The following is a 21,237-nucleotide window of genomic DNA, read 5'->3' as shown; positions in this document are numbered from 1 at the left end:
CTTACAGACCAAAATGTGATAAAGCCAGTATAGTAAAATGTTCATGGAGGAGTCTATGTGACGGGGAAATAAATAGGTGTTCATTATAACGGGGGCTCATTCTTCCAACTTTGCTGATGTTTGACATATTTCATGATAAAGGGGCCAGTTATTTGGGGGTTTTACAGGAAAGCTCTGCACCCCATTTAGGAATGGGCAAATGGACACGCCTAGAAGCTGAGGAAGCCGCATACACCAGCCCTGCCACGTGACCCTCGCGAAAGACAGTCTGTTTCCTCAACTCTATCACACAGGCAGAGCGGCAGCGGCAGCGCTCTGTATTATTAAGCACATTCTGATGGACACGAATAGCCCAAAGTGGGGTGGGGGGCGGTCCTCAATCCAGCCCCCAGTAGTGCCAGACCTCCACCACCCTTCGTGCCCCCTCAAACCCACCCGCCCTGAACGACCCAGGCCGGCCACCTCTCTGGTAACCTCGCCCCGGTTTCCGGGATAGCACCGGAAGTCGTTTCTCTTACGTTCTTCCTATTGGAGGCCGGCCTTCGTGGGGGCGGGCACCGCTGAGAGGCGGAAGCAGCCGCAGGCATGGCGGCGGCCTTGCCGCTCGCCGTGCTCGGGCTGCTGCTGCTCCTGGGGCGGGGGGGCAGGGGCCATGCAGAGCCCCCACGCGACACCCTGCGGGAGGAGCTTGTTATCACCCCGCTGCCGTCTGGGGACGTAGCCGCCACATTCCAGTTCCGCACACGGTGGGATTCCGATTTGCAGCGGGAAGAAGGTGAGAGGATGAGACTGGAGAAAGACAGCTGTGGCACCTGCTGGGAGGGAGCGCGGAGGCAGGATCCCGGGGGCGGAGCCTGGTCCCTGGGCGGGGGGAGTTCTGGCCCCTGAGCGTGGGGCTGGATAAACTAGCTCTTTGGGGAACATGGGATAGTTACTGAAGAACCCCATGGTACTGGTGGTGAAACTAAGGCCCTGAGAGGGGCACTGACTCCTCCAGACTTCTAGACCAGGTGCTCTTCCTCAGGTCTGGGCTGCCACTCCCATCCTTTAGTTAGAGCCCTTTGTCGACAACTCGGATGATGATGTTGTTCGCTGTTGCCGTCTAGCCTGGGAGCTAGGCACAGAGCTAAGTTCTGTAAGAGGTTGTGAGGAAGAAGTTGGAGATGTAGACAGATAAGGGCACTTGGTCAAGATCACATCGCTAGTGAGTGGCAGTTTGGTCCTGCATTCAGATCTCCCTGGCCTCAGAGCTCAGGGTCTGTTGCTGCTTTGGGGTGGCTGGGACCCCGCCCTCGAGGGTCATCACTCACCTACTCCCCTTTTCCAGTGTCTCATTATAGGCTGTTTCCCAAAGCCCTGGGGCAGTTGATCTCCAAGTATTCTCTTCGAGAGCTGCACTTGTCATTCACACAAGGCTTCTGGAGGACTCGGTACTGGGGGCCACCTTTCCTGCAGGCCCCATCAGGTGCAGAACTCTGGGTCTGGTTCCAGGACACCGTCACTGAGTGAGTGCCCACCCTGAGTCCTGTTGCAGGCAATGGAGGGAATGTGGCTGCGGCCGGTGTTGTCATCCTGCCACTGCTCTTGGGGGGCAGCAGTTCCAGCAGGCAGCAATTCCTTGGGGGGTAAAGGCGGCATCGGAAATAAGAAACGATACTACCATATTACTGAGTGGCATTCTTTACTTTGGTGTTTTTCACTTCCCTGACACTTCCAGACCTCAGGTAGCACATGGATGTATCTACAGAGACAGGTGATAGATAATTTGAAGCTTACTTGGATGTAAGGCAGTAGAAGTCTGTGGCAAACTGGATCACCTTTTAAAAGACATTCACATAATGATGATGATGATGATGAAGATGATGGTACCATGAGGGCCAAACAAAACATCTGTGGGCTAGAATTGACCTATAGGATTCCAGATCTCGGCACTGGAGGACTAACTTTTGTTTGGGAAAGGGACAGGTTTAGGTACCACGTTGTACCACAATTTGCTCTTAATCCCACTATGAGAAATCTGTAGGACAAACATGATTTTAAAAGGGGGACATAATAGGGAGTGGTGGGGACTGGCAGGCTAGAGAGCTTAACACAACAGCTGTTACTCACCCCCAGTGGATTGTGGCCATCTGGGAATAGAGGCCTACTGTCATCAGGTAATCTCATTTTCAAGAGATGCCAGAAATCTGGATTTTAGGGTGAAACTTGGCAAACTTAAATATCAGTCAGTAATTTCAAAATGTAAGAAAAGCGGCATGGGTCAGTATTGTCCTTACCACGTGAAACATAATTACAGCTTGTATAGAGCTTTCAAGCCTCAACTCTGCAGTCTTTACATGAGGCTTAACTATTGGAGCAATTGAAAAGTTCTGAACAGAGGGTTATCAGAAAACCCCAGGACAATGCTAAGATGATATAAAATGAGGTGCAAGCTGTGACTTCTAGATTTGCTGAGTCTTTCTTTTTTGCTTGAATTCTAACTCCTTTGTCCCCCTCCCCACCAACGTCCCCCTCTGCCTGGCTATCACTGTCTCCCCTCAGCTCATAATTTCCTATAACATGGTGCTGGTGTTTAGAATTTTGATTTTATACTTTCTGTACTTAATATGGAGAGCAAATCTTTTGTGATATTTTTCTTTCTAATTTAATTTGATATTTTTGTAGGGTACTAGAATGGTTGTTTTCCCTTGTTCAGTGAGCCTTTATGGATGTAAGACTTCCCGCCCTGAGGGTAGAGGCAGGACTTACTTTCATGGCCAGGGTGTGTGCACCAGAAAGTCTGTCTTTTTTGCCTAGCTGGGCACACTTCAGAGTGGATCAGCGGGCTGATCTAAGCCTCTCAAGATGTGGGCACTTTACGTGGTGTTGTAGGATATACATAAGTGACCCAGACTTGTTCCCCATCCCCAGGTTGCTCATAGCCTAGTTGAGGAGAAGAGATGCTTAGAACAAGAGGCTGCCGCTCCCTCGACATGTCCCAGGAGGGACCTCAGGAGAGGCTCAGATAGTCAGATGACAGCACAGGAGGAGGCTGTGGGTGTGGAAGGCTGTAAAGTCTTTCTAGAGGAGGGAGCCTCTTTAACTGTGAGTGAAGAGGGGTGAGTATTGCATTGCCAGGCAGGAGGAAGAGTCACCTGAGCAGAGACTTATGGGGATGCCGGGATGTCCAGAAGAGAGTAAGGAGGAAGTGGTGGGTAGGGCAAGACCCAGGAGGCAGCTGAGCAGGGCAGGGGGGGCACGGCAGCTGCATCAGCTAGCCAGTCTGTTAAGTGCAGGCTCGGAGGGAGGGAGCCCAGTGCCAGTGAGTGGGTTTGTGTCTCCATCCAGTGTGGATAAATCTTGGAAGGAGCTCAGTAATGTCCTCTCGGGGATCTTCTGCGCCTCTCTGAACTTCATCGATTCTACCAACACGGTCACTCCCACTGCCTCCTTCAAACCTCTGGGGCTGGCCAATGGTGAGATGGCCCCGTGGCCCTTTCCTTCTCCCTCTTGCCCGAACGTTTGCCTCCTTTTATCTTCAGCTTCCTCCTCCTTCAGCTGGGCCGGATCCTAAATCCCCTGGGTGTGCAGACCCCGGAGGAAGGCTTCCTGAGACCATGCTGTCTCTAACTTGCCTTCTCCCAAGGAGGGGAGGGGTGGAGGGGTCCCACCCCCAGCCAGCACCATTAGGGTGGTGGTACTGGAGAGCTGCATGGCGAGTAGGAGGGGGTCCTCTCCCACTGTCTTAGGAGTGTGGCTCCTGAATTATTGGGCCACAGGGCCCGCCCCAGACAGACTTGTGTCTCCCTCAGGCACTGACCATTCCTTCCTGCGCTACGCTGTGCTGCCACGGGAGGTCGTCTGCACGGAGAACCTCACCCCCTGGAAGAAGCTCTTGCCCTGTAGCTCCAAGGTGAGGCCAGAGCGCTCTGAGCACCCGCCGCTTCCCTGCCTGACCTCCAGGCCCCTGCGCAGGTGTCCCACGGTGAGGGGCCCTGACTCTTCCTCTCTTCCTGCTTCCTCCAGGCAGGCCTGTCTGTGCTGCTGAAGGCTGACCGCTTGTTCCACACCAGCTACCACTCCCAGGCGGTGCACATCCGTCCTGTGTGCAGAGTAAGTCATGGGGAGCGGGGGCAGGTGCCCTCAGGCGGCTCTGAGGGAACATGCCATTGAAGCACGTAGCCTGGTGTGTTTTGCGGGCCACACCAGTAGCGTTAGCTGGGATCCCGATTATTTGGGGCATTGGGACACACCATGGAAATGGAGTGGCTGCCTGGCAGGCGTTCAGTAAATCCGTGTCATGGGGCATCGTGGTGGAGGACAAAGCTGTGCGTGCAGCGGCCAGCCCGGTCACTCCGCAGGCATGACCTCGAGCACCTCGTTTCATTTCCCTGAGCCTGATTTCGACATCTGTCAAGTGAGAATAACAGGAGTGCCAGTGCCTGTGGGTGGCGGTGGCGGTTTCTCCAGCTGGTGCACGTCCCACTGCTGGCACAGGGCCGCATGCTCAGCAGTGAATGGCAGCAAGTGGATGGGTGGGAGGGCGCATGACAGACCAGGGGCAAGCCCAGTAGGAGTACCTGCAGCGGTGTGTTGGGGGAGGGGATGGGTGCGTCCCAACTGCTGCTGTCTGGCCCCTGTGGTAGAACGCGCGCTGTACCAGCATCTCCTGGGAGCTGAGGCAGACCCTTTCTGTGGTGTACGATGCCTTCGTCACAGGACAGGGGAAGAAAGGTAGGCTGCCTCCGCAACTCGCTGGCTACCCACCATCATGGGTCCCACCCTGTGTCCCGCCCTGTGTCTGCCGACCAGGCCTAGTCTTCAGCCCTGCTCAACCCTCCTCTTCGCTCCTCAGACTGGTCCCTCTTCCGGATGTTCTCCCGAACCCTCACAGAGCCCTGTCCCCTGGCGTCAGAGAGCCGTGTCTATGTAGACATCACCGGCCACAACCAGGTACCCGCACCTCCAGTCGCAGTCGTCCCCCTCCACCCAAGGCCAGTCTGAGCCTCTGCTCACTTCGCAGCCCTGCCCTTGTGCCCCCAGGACAATGAGACATTGGAGGTGAACCCGCCCCCAACCACCACATACCAGGACGTCACCCTTGGGACCCGGAAGACCTACGCTGTCTACGACTTGCTTGACACAGCCGTGATCAACAACTCCCGTAACCTCAACCTCCAACTCAAGTGGCGGAGCCCTCCCGAGCATGGTGGGCGCTCATGGGCCGGCAGGGCCCTGGGCTAAGGGCTTTCCGTCTCAGGGGAGACTCCTAGCTTGGGATGCGAGGCATGTGGTTTGACCTAGGTCCTGAGTCGATGTCTTGATTCTAACTCCACATCTTCTAAGCTCTATGACCTTGGGCAGGTTCCTAACCTCACTGCCTCATCTAGAAAATGGGGACATAATTACCCAGCAGATTGGATGAGATTATTAATGCAAAACACAGAGTTTATTCACACATTCATTTAATTATTAGCAAATATTTTTTGAAGACTGAGGATACCCTGCATTCAGGAGACGTAATGTCTGTCGATTGAGGCAGGTCTGGAACAATTATCGCATTCAGTGTTCCCGAGGCCAAGTGCAGACTATCATGAGGGCACCTGGTTTGGGTTGGAGGGGCACAGGGCTCGGCATGTATGGGTACTTAGTACAGAAGAGTGGTTCTGTCATGCTGTCGGAGGTGGAGGGGGGGAGACCGGAATGATTCCGGGATGCACACTTCTGGTGGCCACATTCTTCCCCATGGCCTCCCGTCACCTCCTTGGCTGTGAGACTCTGGATGTTGAGGAAGCGGGGAAGCGGGGTTGAAGAGTGACCCTTTCCTTTAGAAGCTCTTAACCGTGGACTCGTCTTCACAGAGGCCCCTCCGGTGCCATTCCTGCACGCCCAGCGATACGTGAGTGGCTACGGGCTGCAGAGCGGGGAGCTGAACACGCTTCTGTACAACACTCACCCGTACCGGGCCTTCCCCGTGCTGCTGCTGGACACCGTGCCCTGGTACCTGCGGCTCTACGTGCACACTCTCACCATCACCTCCAAGGGCAAGGAGAACAAACCGAGTGAGCGCCAAGGCCCGCAGCTGCCGCCCCTCCCCTGCCCCGTCTTGTTCTCCCTCCAGATCTCCCACCCCCCTTTCTCAGGGCAGTGATTCCTCACGTACCTCAAAAAACCACATAGGCAGAATTTGGAAGAGTTTGAAATGTGGGGAGGGTAGCCCTACGGTGCCAGACCTGGAAGTAATTTGTAAAGCAGAGATAATTAAAACACACAGGACTGGGAGTTATTTTTTTTTTCTTTTGAATATTTTATTTATTCATTTGACAGAGAGAGATCACAAGTAGGCAGAGCAACAGACAGAGAGAGGGGGAAGCAGGCTCCCCGCTGAGCAGAGAGCCTGATGCGGGTCGATCCCAGGACCCTGAGATCATGACCTGAGCCGAAGGCAGAGGCTTAACCCACTGAGCCACCCAGGCGCCCCAGGACTGGGGGTTCTTAAGAGGACTTCGTGAGAGCAGTGATTTCCCGATTTTTTTATTTCTTTGCCCCTTCTTCCTTGGTGCCCCGGGCACGTCCTTTTGTGCCGACTGGTAGGCCTGCAGTGGAGAATGGGTTAGCTGTGCAAGGAAAACGGTATCGGAAACCAAAAAGATAAAACTGGAGTAGATGGATTTTGCCTCTTCGGGAGGGGTAAAGAGGTGTTGTTTTAAAAATTTATTTTTATTTGCCACGATTTTTCTGGAGAGGAGTTAGTATTTACTGCGTGCTTTCTGTCAGGTGGCAGGCATAGCGCCAAAGCCATTGTGGTTTGGAGTGGAGGGAGACCTAACCCAGAGGACTTGTCAGGAAGAGGTTCTGGCACATTCCAAACACCCAGACTCACTGTCCATGACTACCCCGTCGTTGCCTGCACTTTCCAACCTGGGCTGTTCTCCTTACCTTCAGCACCACTGTTTGCGTCCCCTTCAGAATCTTCTCGAACATTTACGCCCGTATTTTGTAGGCTTTTCTGGTTTGTTTTTTAACCTTTGGCTCTGGAAAGTGTCAAGCACACACCCACGTGGGGGAGCGTGACACATTCCCACGCGGCCAGCTTCCGTCTCTCGCTCCCCCGCTCCGTGTGTCATCTCTGCCCTTGATTTGTTTTCTCGGTTTTGTTACTTTTCTGCTGGAGTTTCTTTTGATCCTAGACGTCAGATCCACCTTTCAGTGCTTCGGTCTACGTCTCTAACAGGGAGAGGGCCTCCCCAAAACACCGCCCGTCCTTATCATGCCCACTCGCCCCAGTGAACAGTAACGCTTGATAGTTTATTTGAGTTAGAACTAAACAGGGTCCTCGTATTGCATTTGCTTATCTTGTTAATAGACTTCATTTTCTTAGGGCAGTTTTATGTTTAGAGAAAACCGAACAGAAAGCACAGAGTTCTGTGTCCTCTCCCTCTCCTGCCACTCAGGTTCCCCAAGAACAACATCTTGCACTGGGCTGTTTGCTTTTAAGTCTCATGATCTATAGTAGTTCCAGCTCTCTCTCTCTCTCTCTCTCTCTCTCTCTCTTTTTGAATCTATTTGTGAAGAAACTTGGTCATTTGTTGTATGGAATGGAATGTTCTACACCCTGAATCTCTCCTTGGGCCTTCTCTCCCCTGCATTTCTGGGGTGTTGGTGCTTAGATACAGAAACTTGATGAGATTCAGGTTCCACATTTTGGCCAGGAAACTTCCTGGTGGTTCTGTGAACTTCCCATTGTGCCACATAAGGCGCCTGATGCTGGGCGCCCCAGTTTCTGTGATGATAGGATTAATGGGTTGAACGTGCCCTTGGGACAGCTGCCCTTTCCCGAGAACCTGCTTCCCCTCCCTGAACCTGCCTGGCTCCTGTGACCCAGAGCCTCGGGCCTCAAGGGGTAGGGACGAGGGTGCGGGTAGTGTGACGGCCGCAGAAAGGGGTGGGTGACCCTTGTCTGTCCCCAGGTTACGTCCACTACCAGCCTGCGCAGGACCGGCTACAGCCACACCTCCTGGAGATGCTGATCCAGCTGCCGGCCAACTCGGCCACCAAGGTCTCCATTCAGTTTGAGCGGGCGCTGCTCAAGTGGACCGAGTACACCCCGGACCCCAACCACGGTTTCTATGTCAGGTGGGCTCCCTTCATAGTCTGCCCCCAGCCTCCCGGCCGCCCGCCATGCCGCTCGCGCCGATGAGGGAGCCATACACACCCATGCCCCTCTGCCTCTCCACAGCCCATCTGTCCTCAGTGCCCTTGTACCCAGCATGGTGGCAGCCAAGCCCGTGGACTGGGAGGAAAGCCCCCTCTTCAGGTCCCTGTAAGTGTGACCTCTGCTGCCGGTTTCGGGGTGGGCAGCCATGTGGGTAACCAGGTCAAGGCGGGGTGTCGCCCCTTCCAAAGCAATGTGCTGAGTTAACTCAATCCCAGTAAAAATCCTAGTGGTCTATAATATTTGTCCAGACTCTGGGAAATGATTCTGAAGCAGTTCTAGAAGAAGAAAGAGGCAAGAAGAGCTGTACTTAGAGCCTGCACGTACTCACTGTTTCTCGTCACGAATATTTCACTGAGCGCTAATTGAATTCCAGGTTCTTCAGAGAGTACTGGGTGTACAACAGGACACAGGACAGCTTTGCCCCTCTCCTGCTCGTGTAAAGAGGCTGGAGGGGAGATTTTGGTCTGGGGTAATGGGGTCAGGGGTGCTGGGAAGTAATCTAGGGCCTTATTCAGGAGGGCTTCTCTGAGGAGACAGCCTCGAGGTGGAGACCAGAGGCTAAGGAAGAAGCAGCCAGCAAAGGCAGGGCCCGTCCCTCCCTTCATTCAGCACAAGGCGGCTCGCCTTTGATCAGGTTTCCGTGTTACCTCTTGTTTCTGTGTCGACCGGAGATGTCTTCTTTCAAAAAGGCTTAGAGGCTGACAAGGCTTTGCATACCCTTCCCACCGGGAATGGGCCCGGTGTAGCTTGGCGAGGCGACGGGGTGGGCTGGCGAGGGGAGCATCCTAGGCCTGCCTCCCTAACCTCTCCTTCCTGACTCCCAGGTACCCGGTCTCGGACAGCTCTAGCTACTTTGTGCGCCTGTACACGGAGCCGCTGCTGGTGAACCTGCCCACGCCGGACTTCAGCATGCCCTACAACGTCATCTGCCTCACGTGCACCGTGGTGGCCGTGTGCTATGGCTCCTTCTACAATCTCCTCACCAGAACCTTCCACATTGAGGAGCCCAGCACGGGCGGCCTGGCCAAGCGGCTGGCCAACCTCATCCGGCGTGCCCGTGGTGTCCCCCCACTCTGAGATTTGCCCCCTGCACAGCGGGGCTGCTCTTGCTCCCTGGGGAGGGCTGCTGGTGGCCCCAAGGGCTCTTTCTGCCACTTGCTCTCTCCAGAGTTGGCGTGTAAACCAAACTGGCCCTGGCTGAGGCCGGGGCATAGCTGTGCTGTCTAGTTCAGTAGCCCTGAGCCACGTGTGGCATTTGAATTTAAAGTAATTTAAAAATTCATTTCCTCTGCTATTCCAGCCATATTTCAAGTGCTCAGTAACCAAAGTGGTTCGTGGCTGTTCTCTTGGACAGTGTGGACAAACGTTTCCATCACAGCAGAAAGCTCTAGGACAGGATTGACCCAGATATGCTGTGGAGAACTTGTATCACTGTGGTAGCTGGGACTTACCGGTTGTGGAATAAAAGCAGCTTCCTTGGTTCTTTGCCTCCTGTCCTTGAGGCCCAGGAAGAGGGAGCTAGGGCTTGTTTCCTGGGTACCTGCGTAAGACTTCCCACATTGCCCCCCAAAACCCCAACAGATAAATCTCCTCTTCCTACTGCTAAAAATTCTTCTTCTCTCTTGCTTCCTCCCCACTGGGATTCCCAGAGCTCCCTGGGTTTGGCTGGGAGTATTTATAGAAGTGTATCCATGACCATGACCATGACCGTGAACCATCCTCCTGCCTCTCAGGAGCCCTGGGAACCAGTGCCCTATCACCAGGGGTAGAGCTAGGGAGGGGGAAGAGCTTCATGTGTTGGTTTTCTGTGTTGTGCCCTGGAATTCCCTGAGATGCTTGTGAAAATAATGCAGATTTCTGGGGTCTAGAGCCTGTGAATTCAGTTGGTCTGAGTGTAGCCCAGACTTGGAATTTCCGTCAGGCTTTTCATGAGCTTGTGTTCTGAGTGGTTCCTTAGACCTCCCACAGGCATTGAAGCCAGGTCCACTGGATCAAGGCCTGCCCCTGCCCACCTCCCGTTTTGGTTATAAAACCCTGGATTCCTGTGGTAGGTCCTTAGGTAGATGCCCCTCCCCGCCCCCATCTTCTGTCTCTGCCTCTGGCACACTTGGCATTAAGTGTAGTAAGTATTTGCCATCTGCCCATCCCTTTCCCAGCTCTCCCATCATAAGAGTCCGGCTTAGAATGCCCGTTCCCCCAGCCAGAGACTGCCCTCTACTGCCTGGTTCACTCTTAAAACCACTCTTAAAAACCAGAGAGTTAGTTCCTCCAGGAAGTCTTCCCTGATACACCAAGCTGCTGTAGGTGCCCCTTCCCTCTGTTCCCAGAGCTCCCTGGACTTAACCTTTACAGGTTCCTTTCACCCTCGTTGTTCTTGTTCTTTATCTTCCATTGAACTCTAAGCTCCGGAGGCACAGGGGCTGTCTTCCATCTGGACCGGATCCAGCTCAGGACATTATGACTGGGTATAGGCTATTCTGGCCTGGAGTCTGGAGTTCAAGGGTAGGAATGGGAAGGGCAAGGAGCACCCAGAAACCCCACGAGTACGAGGGCAGAGTCTTGAGCACGATAGTACTGGCAACGTCCTCACAGCCAGCATAGATGGGATTGGTAGGTCGCCTCTGAGGGTTTTCCAAGAGCTCCCAGGACATAGGAGGGACGTGTGTGTAGGAAGGAGGTGATGAGCTCATCTAGCCCACAGGCAAAGGCAACTTGGTCAAGATGCTTTTCTTTTGAGTTTCTTCCAGGCACGAATAGGCAGGGTGTAAATAAGGAGCATGCAGTGGGCGGGTGGATAGCTGAGGCTCCCGCCCGGAGCAAGATGCCTGCCACGTCCGGAGAGCATGGAGTTGTGGCCTGGCTGTGCCTTCTACCCCCAGCTGGGCGGGCACTGGGACCACCTCCGCTGCCACGACATATGTCATATACATCATACGTAATCTGTGCACTGGCAACACCATGTCTTGTGCCCCTCCCTGAATTCCAGATTCATTTTTCCCACTGCCTGCCTGCCGGCTGCACTGGGACATCTAACGGACATCTAGCTTTAGTATCTCCCAAGCCAAGCATCCTCACGCTCTCCCCTACTCTCCCCAACACACACGGGTGGTTGGCCATCCCGGTCGCCCAGGCCAAAAACCCTAGAGCCATTCTTGATGCTTCGCTCACCTGTCAGGCTTGCTCTTTTGACCGCTCTGCTCTATCTTCAAAGTAAATCCAGAAGCCGGCTCCTCTCCCACCAACCCCCTCCTGTGCCGTCTGTGGATGAGGGCTTCCTGGCCACACCTGTTTAAGCCGCTGTGCCCCCTACGAGCTCCTCCTTTGCCCTTCTCTGTGCCTCGATGTCTCTCACTGCCATCAACATGCCACGGGTCTCACTTACCTTGTTTACTCATCATTAAGCTCCATAAGGACAAGGATTTTTGTCTTTTTGTGGCTTCAGTGTCTGTAACAGAGCATGGTATGTGGTCTGCATTCCAGTAATTGCCGAGGGAACGAGTGCATGAATGCACCAGTATCACGCAGTCCTTTCACTGCTAAGCAAGCCAGGTCACCCAAACATCGGGGTTCTGAGCCCTGAACTTCTTGCTGTGCCCGCACCAGGACCATCTTCCCTAGTCCATGCACTCAGGGCCTGGGCATTTCCAAGGGGAGGGCCAGAGGTGCTGAAGGCCAGGCCAGTCAGGCCCCCCCCGGGCATTGTGAGGTCCACTTTCCCCTCACAAGAACTGCCGTGGGCATAGCACTGGGGGTAGAAAAGGGAACTTCTGTCCTCTGACGGCTCCCTCGGGAAAAGCAGTGAGCGAATGAGTAGAGGAAGGAGATTTGCACAAGTGGAACTGCCCAGAAGAACGAGTCTCCTTTCCCAGTTTTCCTTCAACACCAGGGACAATTCCTTGTGACCAACTCTCCCTGTTACTGTCACTCAGTCACTGCACATGTATCAGGAGACCTGGGACAAGGCAGGGCTGGTCCTCTCGGAAGAGGCTGGGAGACAGCTGGCTTGGGGGTCAGGCAGGCTTTGGCAACAGCTGCCGGGGGAGGTTTACTGCCGGCCTGCCTGGTGCCTTCAGAGGGCTCAGGGAGGAGCAGTGGGGCACCCAGATCTCGACCCCCTTCCCCATCCCCCGTGACCAGGATCTGGAGAGGTGGCAGGGAGGCCTCAGCCTTGTGGACCCAAAAGGGTTTGTTTTTCACTGAGAACTGGGTTGAGAGACGGAGTCCCCCGTCCTGAGCTAGGGGTGCTGGGAAGCGGGGAAGAAGGCAAAGTCAATCAGCCTTGTCTTTTCCGGCTTCTCTGCCTCGTCGCCTGTTCTTCCCTTTCATGCCCCCCTGCCTCTGTCCCTGACCTCGAGCTCCTTCCAGGAACCCTTTTGTGACCATTCTCACTTCTTCACTGAGGCTGTATGCTCATTCATTCATCCATTTACTCACCTAACCTCTGACCTGTCTGTCTGGCACTTCTGTTATCCATCTGTCTACTCATTCAGCAAATACGTGTGAGGTATCTGTCCTGTGCCCAGTACTCCTCTAGGCACTAGTGAATAAGAAAGGAAATCCCTGCCGTGTGGTGTTTACAGTTTAACTAGGGAGGCAGACAAAAAAACTTGGCTGCACTAAAAGGTATATAGCGCAATCCCACTATGTCCTTGTAGCACGATAGTCCCGAAGAAAAGGAAAGCAGTGGGAACAGGAAATGGATGGTCAAGACCTCTAAGAAGGAATGATCAGGGATCCAAGCAGAGTGAAGGAGAAAATCACATGAAATCCAATGAAAGAGCAGAGCAACCACCGTGTGGCAAGAGCTCACTGAGTGTGTCTGCAAAACAAGGAAGTCCCAGTAGCTGGAGCTGGGGATGGGGTGGGGTTGGGGTGAGTTTGCACAGGTTGGCTGGGGCAGGAGGAAGAGAGCCCTGGAGGCAAGGACACTATCAGATTTGCATTTGCTTATTCGCTTATGTACTTTTCTGGCCTTCTGATGCATGTTAGGTTAATAATTCTTGCTTCATCATTCTCTCATCATGGGTCCGTGTGTGGCCCGTTTTGTGTGTTACTTACCTACTCATGCATGTATGTCGGTGCAGTAAGGACCCAGGAACCTACCCTCCAACAGGAAAAATAGCACGTGGTAGCAAAGGTTTTGCTGTTTAAAGGATCACTCTGGCTGCTGTGAAGAGCACAGACTGTGGGAGGTAAGAACGGACACTGGGAGGCCAGCGAGGAGGTGAGAGTATCAGGAAGAGCAGACTGGACTGATCCCAGCAGAGAGGGAGAAGGTGTTGAGTCTGGGACAGACCGTTGGATTGGGTGTGGCTTCATGTGGTTTCTACGAACCCAGGCAGTTAAGAATGAAATCACAAATTATTGATTCATTCAGTGCTTGCTGGTTAACTGCTTACTATACGTTAAGTTCTTTACAAAACATGCATTGCACACAGTCCCTGTGCTGCTCACGGCCCGGAGGCAGAGACAAACACACTTAAAACACTTTGGAGTAAGTGCTGCGATCCAGGAAACCCAGGGAAGGGAGAGAAATGCATGGTTAATTACGACTCGCACAAAGGTGCTCAGTTACTGTCCCATCTCGACAATCTGAGCAACTGATTAAATTCTTGAGTCGCGTGTGTATTTATATTTTTTACTTTAAAATTATTTGTAATAATCATATTTTTTAAATGCCTACATTTCAGAGCATAGACACAACTTCAAATACTAATCACAGGCTGTCCTCAATTAGTCTTCCAGACCTCAATCTCTCAGATAGTTTAAGAACACGAAAGAGAATGGGGGAAACATACCTTTTCTCTCAAGTAGATATATTTTTGGGACGGGCACACCAAGGACACGAATGACATCACCAAAGACAGGGGTCTAGTCTGGGAATTCCAGGTTCTGGATTCTAGTATTTCTGTTAGGTCCTGGGCAGCAGTGTCTCTTTCAAGGAAGGGGAAGTGGCTGGACTACACGTAGGGCAGCAGGAGAAGGTTGTGGGGGTAGGTGGCAGCGATGGTCAGGGCAGAAGCCATCCAGCATTCCAAAAATTATGTAACAACAGAATATTCTCTTTTTTTTTTTTTCCCAGAATATTCTGGAAATCCTGACAGGATGTCACAGGGATGTACCTGGAAAATATTACGCTGACTGGAATAAGCCAGGCACAAAAGGACAACTACTGTATGGTCCCTCTCCTGTGAGGTACCTGGAGTAGTCAGTTAATTGACCCAGAAGGTAGAATGGCCGTGACCTGGGCCTGGAGAAGGGGACAGGGAAGGGGAGTTCGTTCTAATGGGCACAAAGTTTCAGTTTAGGAAGCTGAAAATGTTCTGGAACTGGATGGTCACAATGCTTGCACCACCATGTGAGTATACTTAAGACCTACTCCATCGTATACTTAGAAAGGGGCAAAATGGTGCTTTTTTCTTTGTTTGTTTTTGAAGATTTTATTTATGTATTTGACAGAAAGAGACACAGCGAGAGAGGGAACACAAGCAGGGGGAGCAGGAGAGGAGGAAGCAGGCTTCCCTCCGAGCAGGGAGCCCAGAGCAGGGCTCAATCCCAGAACCCTGGGATCATGACCTGAGCCAAAGGCAGATGCTTAATGACTGAGCTACTCAGCCGCCCTGAAATGGTGCATTTTATGTTGTATATATTTTACCACAATTAAATATATTATATATAAATATATAAAATCCTCATTTTTCCAAGATCCCTGTGCATGGAGGGAAATTCCCACCGGAATGACCAAGATTCCCTGACTTTCTAGCCCTTTCCACCCTCTAGGATATACCTCCTGTTGGACAGGAAGAGTGGAAGTAGGCCTATCAGCAGAGCCCCAGGCAGCAAGGGACAGGTGGCCGGGCTTTGGAGACAGACATGCAAGGTCCCCAAATTTGCATCCAGTCTGGCTTCCATGTGTCCCTGGTGGTAGGAAACAGGTCCTTCGTCCTCAACCCCCTCCCCCTTCCTCTTCCTCCTCTTCTTCTTCTCGTTCTCCTCCTCCTCCACATCCTCCTCCTCCTCCTTCTTCTAATATTATTAAAATTTATTTTATTGAGGAAGCGAGAGCACGCAGAAGCAGGGAAGGAGCAGAGGGAGAGGGAGTTCGTCTCAGCTGACTTCACGCTGAGCACAGAGCCCGATGCGGGGCTCGGTCTCAGGACCCTGAACTCATGACCTGAGCCAAAACCAAGAGTTGAGCACTTAACCAATTGAGCCACCCAGCCACCCCAGTCCTTAGCCTTCTTCTGAGGGCACAGGACAATGAGGCCTGAGGGGGTAGGGGTGGGGGTGAGGCAGGTTTGATCACTCTTAAGAGCCGAGGTGGTTGTGAGCAATTCATGAGGAGAGCCCCAGGGCCCTCATAGGAAAGCTTCAGGCCACACCAACTTTGAATGTTTTATTGATCCAGGCCTGGAGGGTAACAGGATGGGTTCCGAGCAGGGACCAAGCCCAGGAAGGGAGGCCCAGTAGCTTTCAGACAAGGCTGGGAGGATGCAGGCTTGGTCTTCAGCTGTCCTTTACCTGGTCTCTGTAATGGAGATGGCAGTCAGTTTCTTTCTTGGCCGGCATATCGGTGACCTAGGGCCAGAGCCATCAGCCGGACTCTTCAGCTACTGCCTTCAACAAACACCACCCGGGAGCCTCCTCAGCTCTCTCACTTCCCACCTTGATCACCGCCACCAACACCACCATTTCCGTCAACACCATCATCCCCTTGAAGTTTACACAGCTGTCTTCCCCGTGGCCAACACCACCACTTACATGAAAAGCCTCACTCCTCCCCAAAACTGCTTTCATCTTCACCCTCCAAACCACCATCAACCACATCCTTGCTGTCTCCTCCCCAGCACTCCCGTTGCCAAACACGCAGGCACCTCTTGGTGGCGCATCTGATTATTTCCGCCCCCATCACTCGCACAGTACCATCATCAGGACATCACCACCATCCTCCACCACGCCGTCTCCCTTCCTGCAAGCACCCCCTGCCCCAGTCACCAGCGTGGCTTCTCCTGTTTCTACAAGAGGACTCACCAGGGGGCTTACAGATCCTCATGCAGATCTCCGTGGTCTCAAAATTGTTGGCATTGCCCTGACAGCCACTGTAGGTAAAACGCTCACACTCACTGGACGTGTCGTTGTAGAAGTACCGGTAGAAGAGGCCTCTGCAGGGACCCCTCACTGGGGGGAGCTGGCACAGGGCAGGCAGAATTTGGGACAGCTCCCAGGGAGCCCCTTTCTTGAGATGGGCTGCAGGAGTGAGGAAGGACAGGTATTGTCACTTAGGTGTCCTTTGAAGGAACTGACACAAGCTGTTCGTTTTTTTTGTTTGTTTAGAAGCACACCTTCTACACCAAGCACTGTGCTAGTGCTTGCCATTTTTTTGCATGATTTAAATGACTTTCTGGAGCGGACATTACTGTCCCTACCCCACAAATGAAGAAACAGTTTCAGAGAGGTTTGATCATCTTCCAAAGCTCCTAAAACCAATCATTGAGGCCTGGGGTTTAAACCCAGTTCCAATTTCAAGTCCCAGGCTCTGCGTGCTACACTTTCTTATAACCTGACTCAAGATAGTTGAGGTAGCTTTGTTTATGATTGCAAAAAAGCATATAATTTGGAAAAGGTATCGACGTTCATCAACAGGGGATTGATAGGTTACATATAGTCATTGATAAGCATAGTGCTGATCAAATGGAGGGAGGTTCATAATTTTGTGGAACAAAAATCAAATTTCAAAAGACAAGATCTAGAATGGTCCTGTTGATGTAGAATAAATCTATAAACCCATGTAGTGATGACTAGAAGGTGGTTCACCATTATATTTGTAGTAATTTTCCTGGGTGGTGGAATTTCAAATGATTTTTATGTTCTAATTATTTTTAGTGTCATTTAAATGTCAATGAACAAGTATCAATTTTTATAACTAGGAAAAAGATATTTACAGTAAAAAACTTCAGTATCCGTGAATAATGAAAAAATAAAGAAATGGATCGATTTTACCGAAACACCTGTTATTTTAACTCCTTTCACATCTGGCTCTGGTTATCACAAGTGATTTATCTGACACGTGTACACACAGACACAGAAACACACACGCACACACACACACACATACCCTTCCCTACTAATTGGCTGTGGATCCCAATGTATCCCTTCATGGGGTACAATATACTCTGCCTTGATATGTGTACACTCCCTGACAAAGATAGCATCCCTCAGACAATGAGTTCATGGGTCAACTCTGCTCCATGGTACCATTTTGGGAATCTTCAATTGATAGGACAGGCTGCGTTTCCTGGGAGAACCCTAAGCTAGAATTCTAGGAAGGGAATTCAAGGTCTTTCATTAGGGCAGCAATTCTCAATCTTGGTGGAACATTAGAATCCTTTAAATTCCCAGGTTTTACCCAAGACTAATTAAATCAGATTCTGGGAATGTGGGACCCAGGTAGCCCCCAGGTGCCTCCAGAGTACAGCCAAGTTTCAGAACCTGACCTCCTTTTTAAAGCAGTATGAAGATTTGTTTTTCTCATAAGAATCCATGGAGTAGGATTCTGGGGGAGAAGGATTATTTGGGGGGAAAAGAAGAAGAAGAAGAGGAGGAGGAGGAGGCGGGAGGAGAAAGAGAAAGATTATTTGGGCTCTGTAAAATAGGGGACCCACTTTTAACCACACATTTCCATATTGTTTGTCTTTTTTTTTTTTTTTTAGATTTTATTTATTTATTTGACAGAGAGAGATCACAAGTAGGCAGAGAGGCAGGCAGAGAGAGAGGAAGGGAAGCAGGCCCCATGCTGAGCAGAGAGCCTGATGTGGGACTCGATCCCAGGACCCTGAGATCATGACCTGAGCCGAAGGCAGCGGCTTAACCCACTGAGCCACCCAGGCACCCCTTGTTTGTCTTTTTAAGACCAACACATGTATTGCTTTGTAATAAAAATTAAATTTGGTGATGATTGAATTCAATCAAATAGACATCTGTGAGGTCTGACCCCAGATAGACAAGCCTCTTCCCGAGCCTAGGCCCTGGTTTCCACCCAAGGTGGAAGTGACTAGGTGGCCCTGTGGAGCCATCCTCCCCACCCTACATTTCCCCTACCCCAGTCACAGGCTGTGGGTCTCAGGGATCCTCTATTTAACCTTTCAGCTCACCTGAGCTGGTGATGTTCACCAGGCAGAAGAGGACGCAGAAGACAAGGAGCGGTCTGAACTTCATGGTGCCAGTAGCCGTCTCCTAGGGTCCGGCCAGAGGCTAAAGTTATACCTTCAGCTGAAGCAGAAGGGCCCTATTCCTCTGCATTGAGAGAAGTACCTGGCCTCTCATTACCTGGAAGAGGAAGCACCTTGGGCAAGGAGTGTGGGCCCAGAGGAAGTGGGTGTCTACCTGGAGGCCTCGCCTCTTGGCTTGGAGGGCTTTTTGGAGGCTACTGGGCAAGTGCCCTAAGTCAGTGTTTCTGCAGCATCTGGAAGCCAGTCTCTAGCCTCATCTACTCCAGACTTGAGTTCCTGTGACCTTGGACTGATGGTCTCAGTCACCTGAAGTGACTTTAGGTGGCCTCAGTTTCCCTATTTGTAAAATAAGTGGGTTGGACAAGAGTCACTAAGAAACCAACTTAGCTGTTTTCCATTCTGTTATTACTGGTTCCCATCCAGATCTTTCCAGCTAGTTGTCTCGACATCCCAGCAGAGAAAACATAGCTCTTTGTTCACTGCTTTATTTATTTAATTTAGAAACAATGAGTTTATTGTTTTATATAAATCAACATACTTATTTTTAAAATATCGAGCTACAGTGAATAGTAAAAAGAAGCAAATCCCTCCCCAAATTCTACTATAGTCCTGTGCAACAGAAATATAATGAAATACATTCCAGTATAATTTTCTAGTATCTGCATTTTAAAAAGTAAAAAGAAGAGGTAAGACTAGTTTTTAAAAATATCTTTTTTTTATTTTAGAGAGACAGAGTGTGTAGGGGGAAGGACAGAGGGAGAGAGAGAGAGAATTTCAAGCAGATTCCTCATTGAGCACAGAGCCTGATGTGGGACTTGATCTTACGACCCTGAGATCACAGCCTGAGCCGAAATCATAAGTCAGACACTCAACCAACTGAACCACCCAGGCATCCTAAGACTACTTATAATAATACTTAATTTAACTTAACATATCCAAAATATTGCCATTGCAATGTATAATCAACATGTAATAAACATACTAATGCAATATTTTTAAATTTATTTTTTATTTATTTTCAGCATAACAGTATTCATTATTTTTGCACCACACCCAGTGCTCCATGCAATCCGTGCCCTCTATAATACCCACCACCTGGTACCCCGACCTCCTATCCCCCGCCCCTTCAAAACCCTCAGATTGTTTTTCAGAGTCCATAGTCTCTCATGGTTCACCTCCCCTTCCAATTTCCCCCAACTCCCTTCTCCTCTCTATCTCCCCATGTCCTCCATGCTATTTGTTATGCTCCACAAATAAGTGAAACCATATGATAATTGACTCTCTCTGCTTGACTCTGCCTAATCTCTTCCAGTCCCGTCCATGTTGCTACAAAAGTTGGGTATTCATCCTTTCTGATGGAGGCATAATACTCCATAGTGTATATGGACCACATCTTCCTTATCCATTCGTCCGTTGAAGGGCATCTTGGTTCTTTCCACCGTTTGGCGACCGTGGCCATTGCTGCTATAAACATTGGGGTACAGATGGCCCTTCTTTTCACGACATCTGTATCTTTGGGGTAAATACCCAGGAGTGCAATTGCAGGGTCATAGGGAAGTTCTATTTTTAATTTCTTGAGGAATCTCCACACTGTTCTCCAATGAGGCCGCACCAACTTCCATTCCCATCAATATTTTACTTTTCTTCATACTAAGCTTTTGAAATCTGGTGTGTATTTCACACTTGTGGCACCTCATGATTCATACTGGCCATATGTTGCATGCTTAGCAGCCATATGTGGCTAGTGACTACCATATTGGACAATGAACTTCCACCACATAAAGTAACTATTAGAGTTTGCAGGTATTATTTTCTGAGAATTTTTGCATATTGCCTTAATACTTGAAAGAAAATTTGATGGGGTAAAAAATTCCTGGGTTATGTTTTCTTTTCCCAAAACTTGAGAACTGGGAATACCTGGCTCCACTGGTTCTGCCATGGAACATTGCTAAGACGTTGCCTGAAAGTTTTTCTCCCTTAGGGGTTACTCTTTTCCTACCGGAATGTCTAAAGACTTCTTTGCTTCTCTTTGAGATCCAGTAAATTAACAATGTTATTTTGGTATCATTCTGCATCTTTTTTTTCTTTTAAGATTTTATTTATTTATTTGTCAGAGAGAGAAAGTGAGCACAAACATGGGGAGAGGAGGCAGAGGGAGAAGAAGGCTTCCTGTTGAGTGAGAAGCCTGATGTAGGACTTGATTCCAGGATGTCAGGATCATGATCTGAGCTGAGGACAGATGCTCAACCCACTGAACCACCCAGGCTTCCTTCTTAAATTTTTAATGGGGTATGGAGTGCTAAAAATCTGCAAATTAAAAAAAATATATTTTATCTATTTATTTGACAGAGAGAAATCATAGGTAGTCAGAGAGGCAGGCAGAGAGAGAGGGGGATACAGGCTCCCTGCTGAGCAGAGACGACCCCCCCCACCCCGCCAACTCGGGGCTCGATCCCAGGACCCTGAGATCATGACCTGAGCCGAAGGCAGAGGCTTAACCCACTGAACCACCCAGGTGCCCCAAATCTACAAATTTTTAAGAGGATTTTATTTATTTGAGAAAGAGAGAGAGAGGGGGGAAGAGTGCGAGGTGGGGGGAGGGGCAGGGGGAGAGAGACGAGTAGACTCCACACTGGGCGTGGAGCCTGCTGTAGGCAATGAACTCACAACCCTGAGATCAAGACCTGAGCCGAAATTGAGTTGAGCACTCAACACACTGAGCCACACAGGTGTCACACAGATTTTGGATGGAGCAGGGAATTTTCTTCTGTTATGCTTTTAATAACTTTTCTGTCCCTACTGTTGAGTTTT

General features: G+C 50.8%; 2 protein-coding genes across 2 annotated transcripts; one reads left to right on the top strand and one right to left on the bottom strand.

The window, feature by feature from the left end:
- The first annotated feature begins 545 nt into the window (after positions 1–545).
- Positions 546–9,679, top strand: PIGT (phosphatidylinositol glycan anchor biosynthesis class T). Its single transcript, XM_059133034.1, has 12 exons — positions 546–775; positions 1,328–1,505; positions 3,328–3,455; positions 3,792–3,892; positions 4,006–4,092; positions 4,626–4,713; positions 4,835–4,932; positions 5,023–5,188; positions 5,841–6,041; positions 7,950–8,115; positions 8,219–8,302; positions 9,022–9,679. The coding sequence occupies exons 1-12, from the start codon at positions 586–588 to the stop codon at positions 9,272–9,274; spliced, it is 1,740 nt and encodes a 579-aa protein (XP_058989017.1). The 5' UTR covers positions 546–585; the 3' UTR covers positions 9,275–9,679.
- A 5,928-nt stretch (positions 9,680–15,607) lies between these two features.
- On the bottom strand, positions 15,608–18,428 carry SPINT3 (serine peptidase inhibitor, Kunitz type 3). The gene is made up of 3 exons (XM_059133041.1): positions 18,349–18,428; positions 16,229–16,444; positions 15,608–15,725 (listed from the first exon to the last, which is right to left on the bottom strand). Exons 1-3 carry the CDS (start codon positions 18,410–18,412, stop codon positions 15,715–15,717), a joined length of 291 nt encoding a protein of 96 aa, XP_058989024.1. The 5' UTR covers positions 18,413–18,428; the 3' UTR covers positions 15,608–15,714.
- Positions 18,429–21,237: the final 2,809 nt, after the last annotated feature.

The sequence above is a fragment of the Mustela lutreola genome, chromosome 9, assembly GCF_030435805.1.
Source record: "Mustela lutreola isolate mMusLut2 chromosome 9, mMusLut2.pri, whole genome shotgun sequence".
NCBI classification, from domain to species: domain Eukaryota; kingdom Metazoa; phylum Chordata; class Mammalia; order Carnivora; family Mustelidae; genus Mustela; species Mustela lutreola.
This window is presented reverse-complemented; position numbering and strand designations above follow the sequence as displayed.

What these genes read in the sequence shown, in the direction of transcription:
- SPINT3 (XM_059133041.1), bottom strand. Translation starts at nt 18,412, where the DNA reads ATGAAGTTCAGACCGCTCCTTGTCTTCTGCGTCCTCTTCTGCCTGGTG. An exon ending in GGTGAACATCACCAGCTCAG is followed by an intron (nt 16,445 to 18,348) that starts GTGAGCTGAAAG and finishes TCACTCCTGCAG; the next exon opens with CCCATCTCAAGAAAGGGGCT.
- PIGT (XM_059133034.1), top strand. Translation starts at nt 586, where the DNA reads ATGGCGGCGGCCTTGCCGCTCGCCGTGCTCGGGCTGCTGCTGCTCCTG. An exon ending in ACATCCGTCCTGTGTGCAGA is followed by an intron (nt 4,093 to 4,625) that starts GTAAGTCATGGG and finishes CCCCTGTGGTAG; the next exon opens with AACGCGCGCTGTACCAGCAT. An exon ending in CACAGGACAGGGGAAGAAAG is followed by an intron (nt 4,714 to 4,834) that starts GTAGGCTGCCTC and finishes TTCGCTCCTCAG; the next exon opens with ACTGGTCCCTCTTCCGGATG.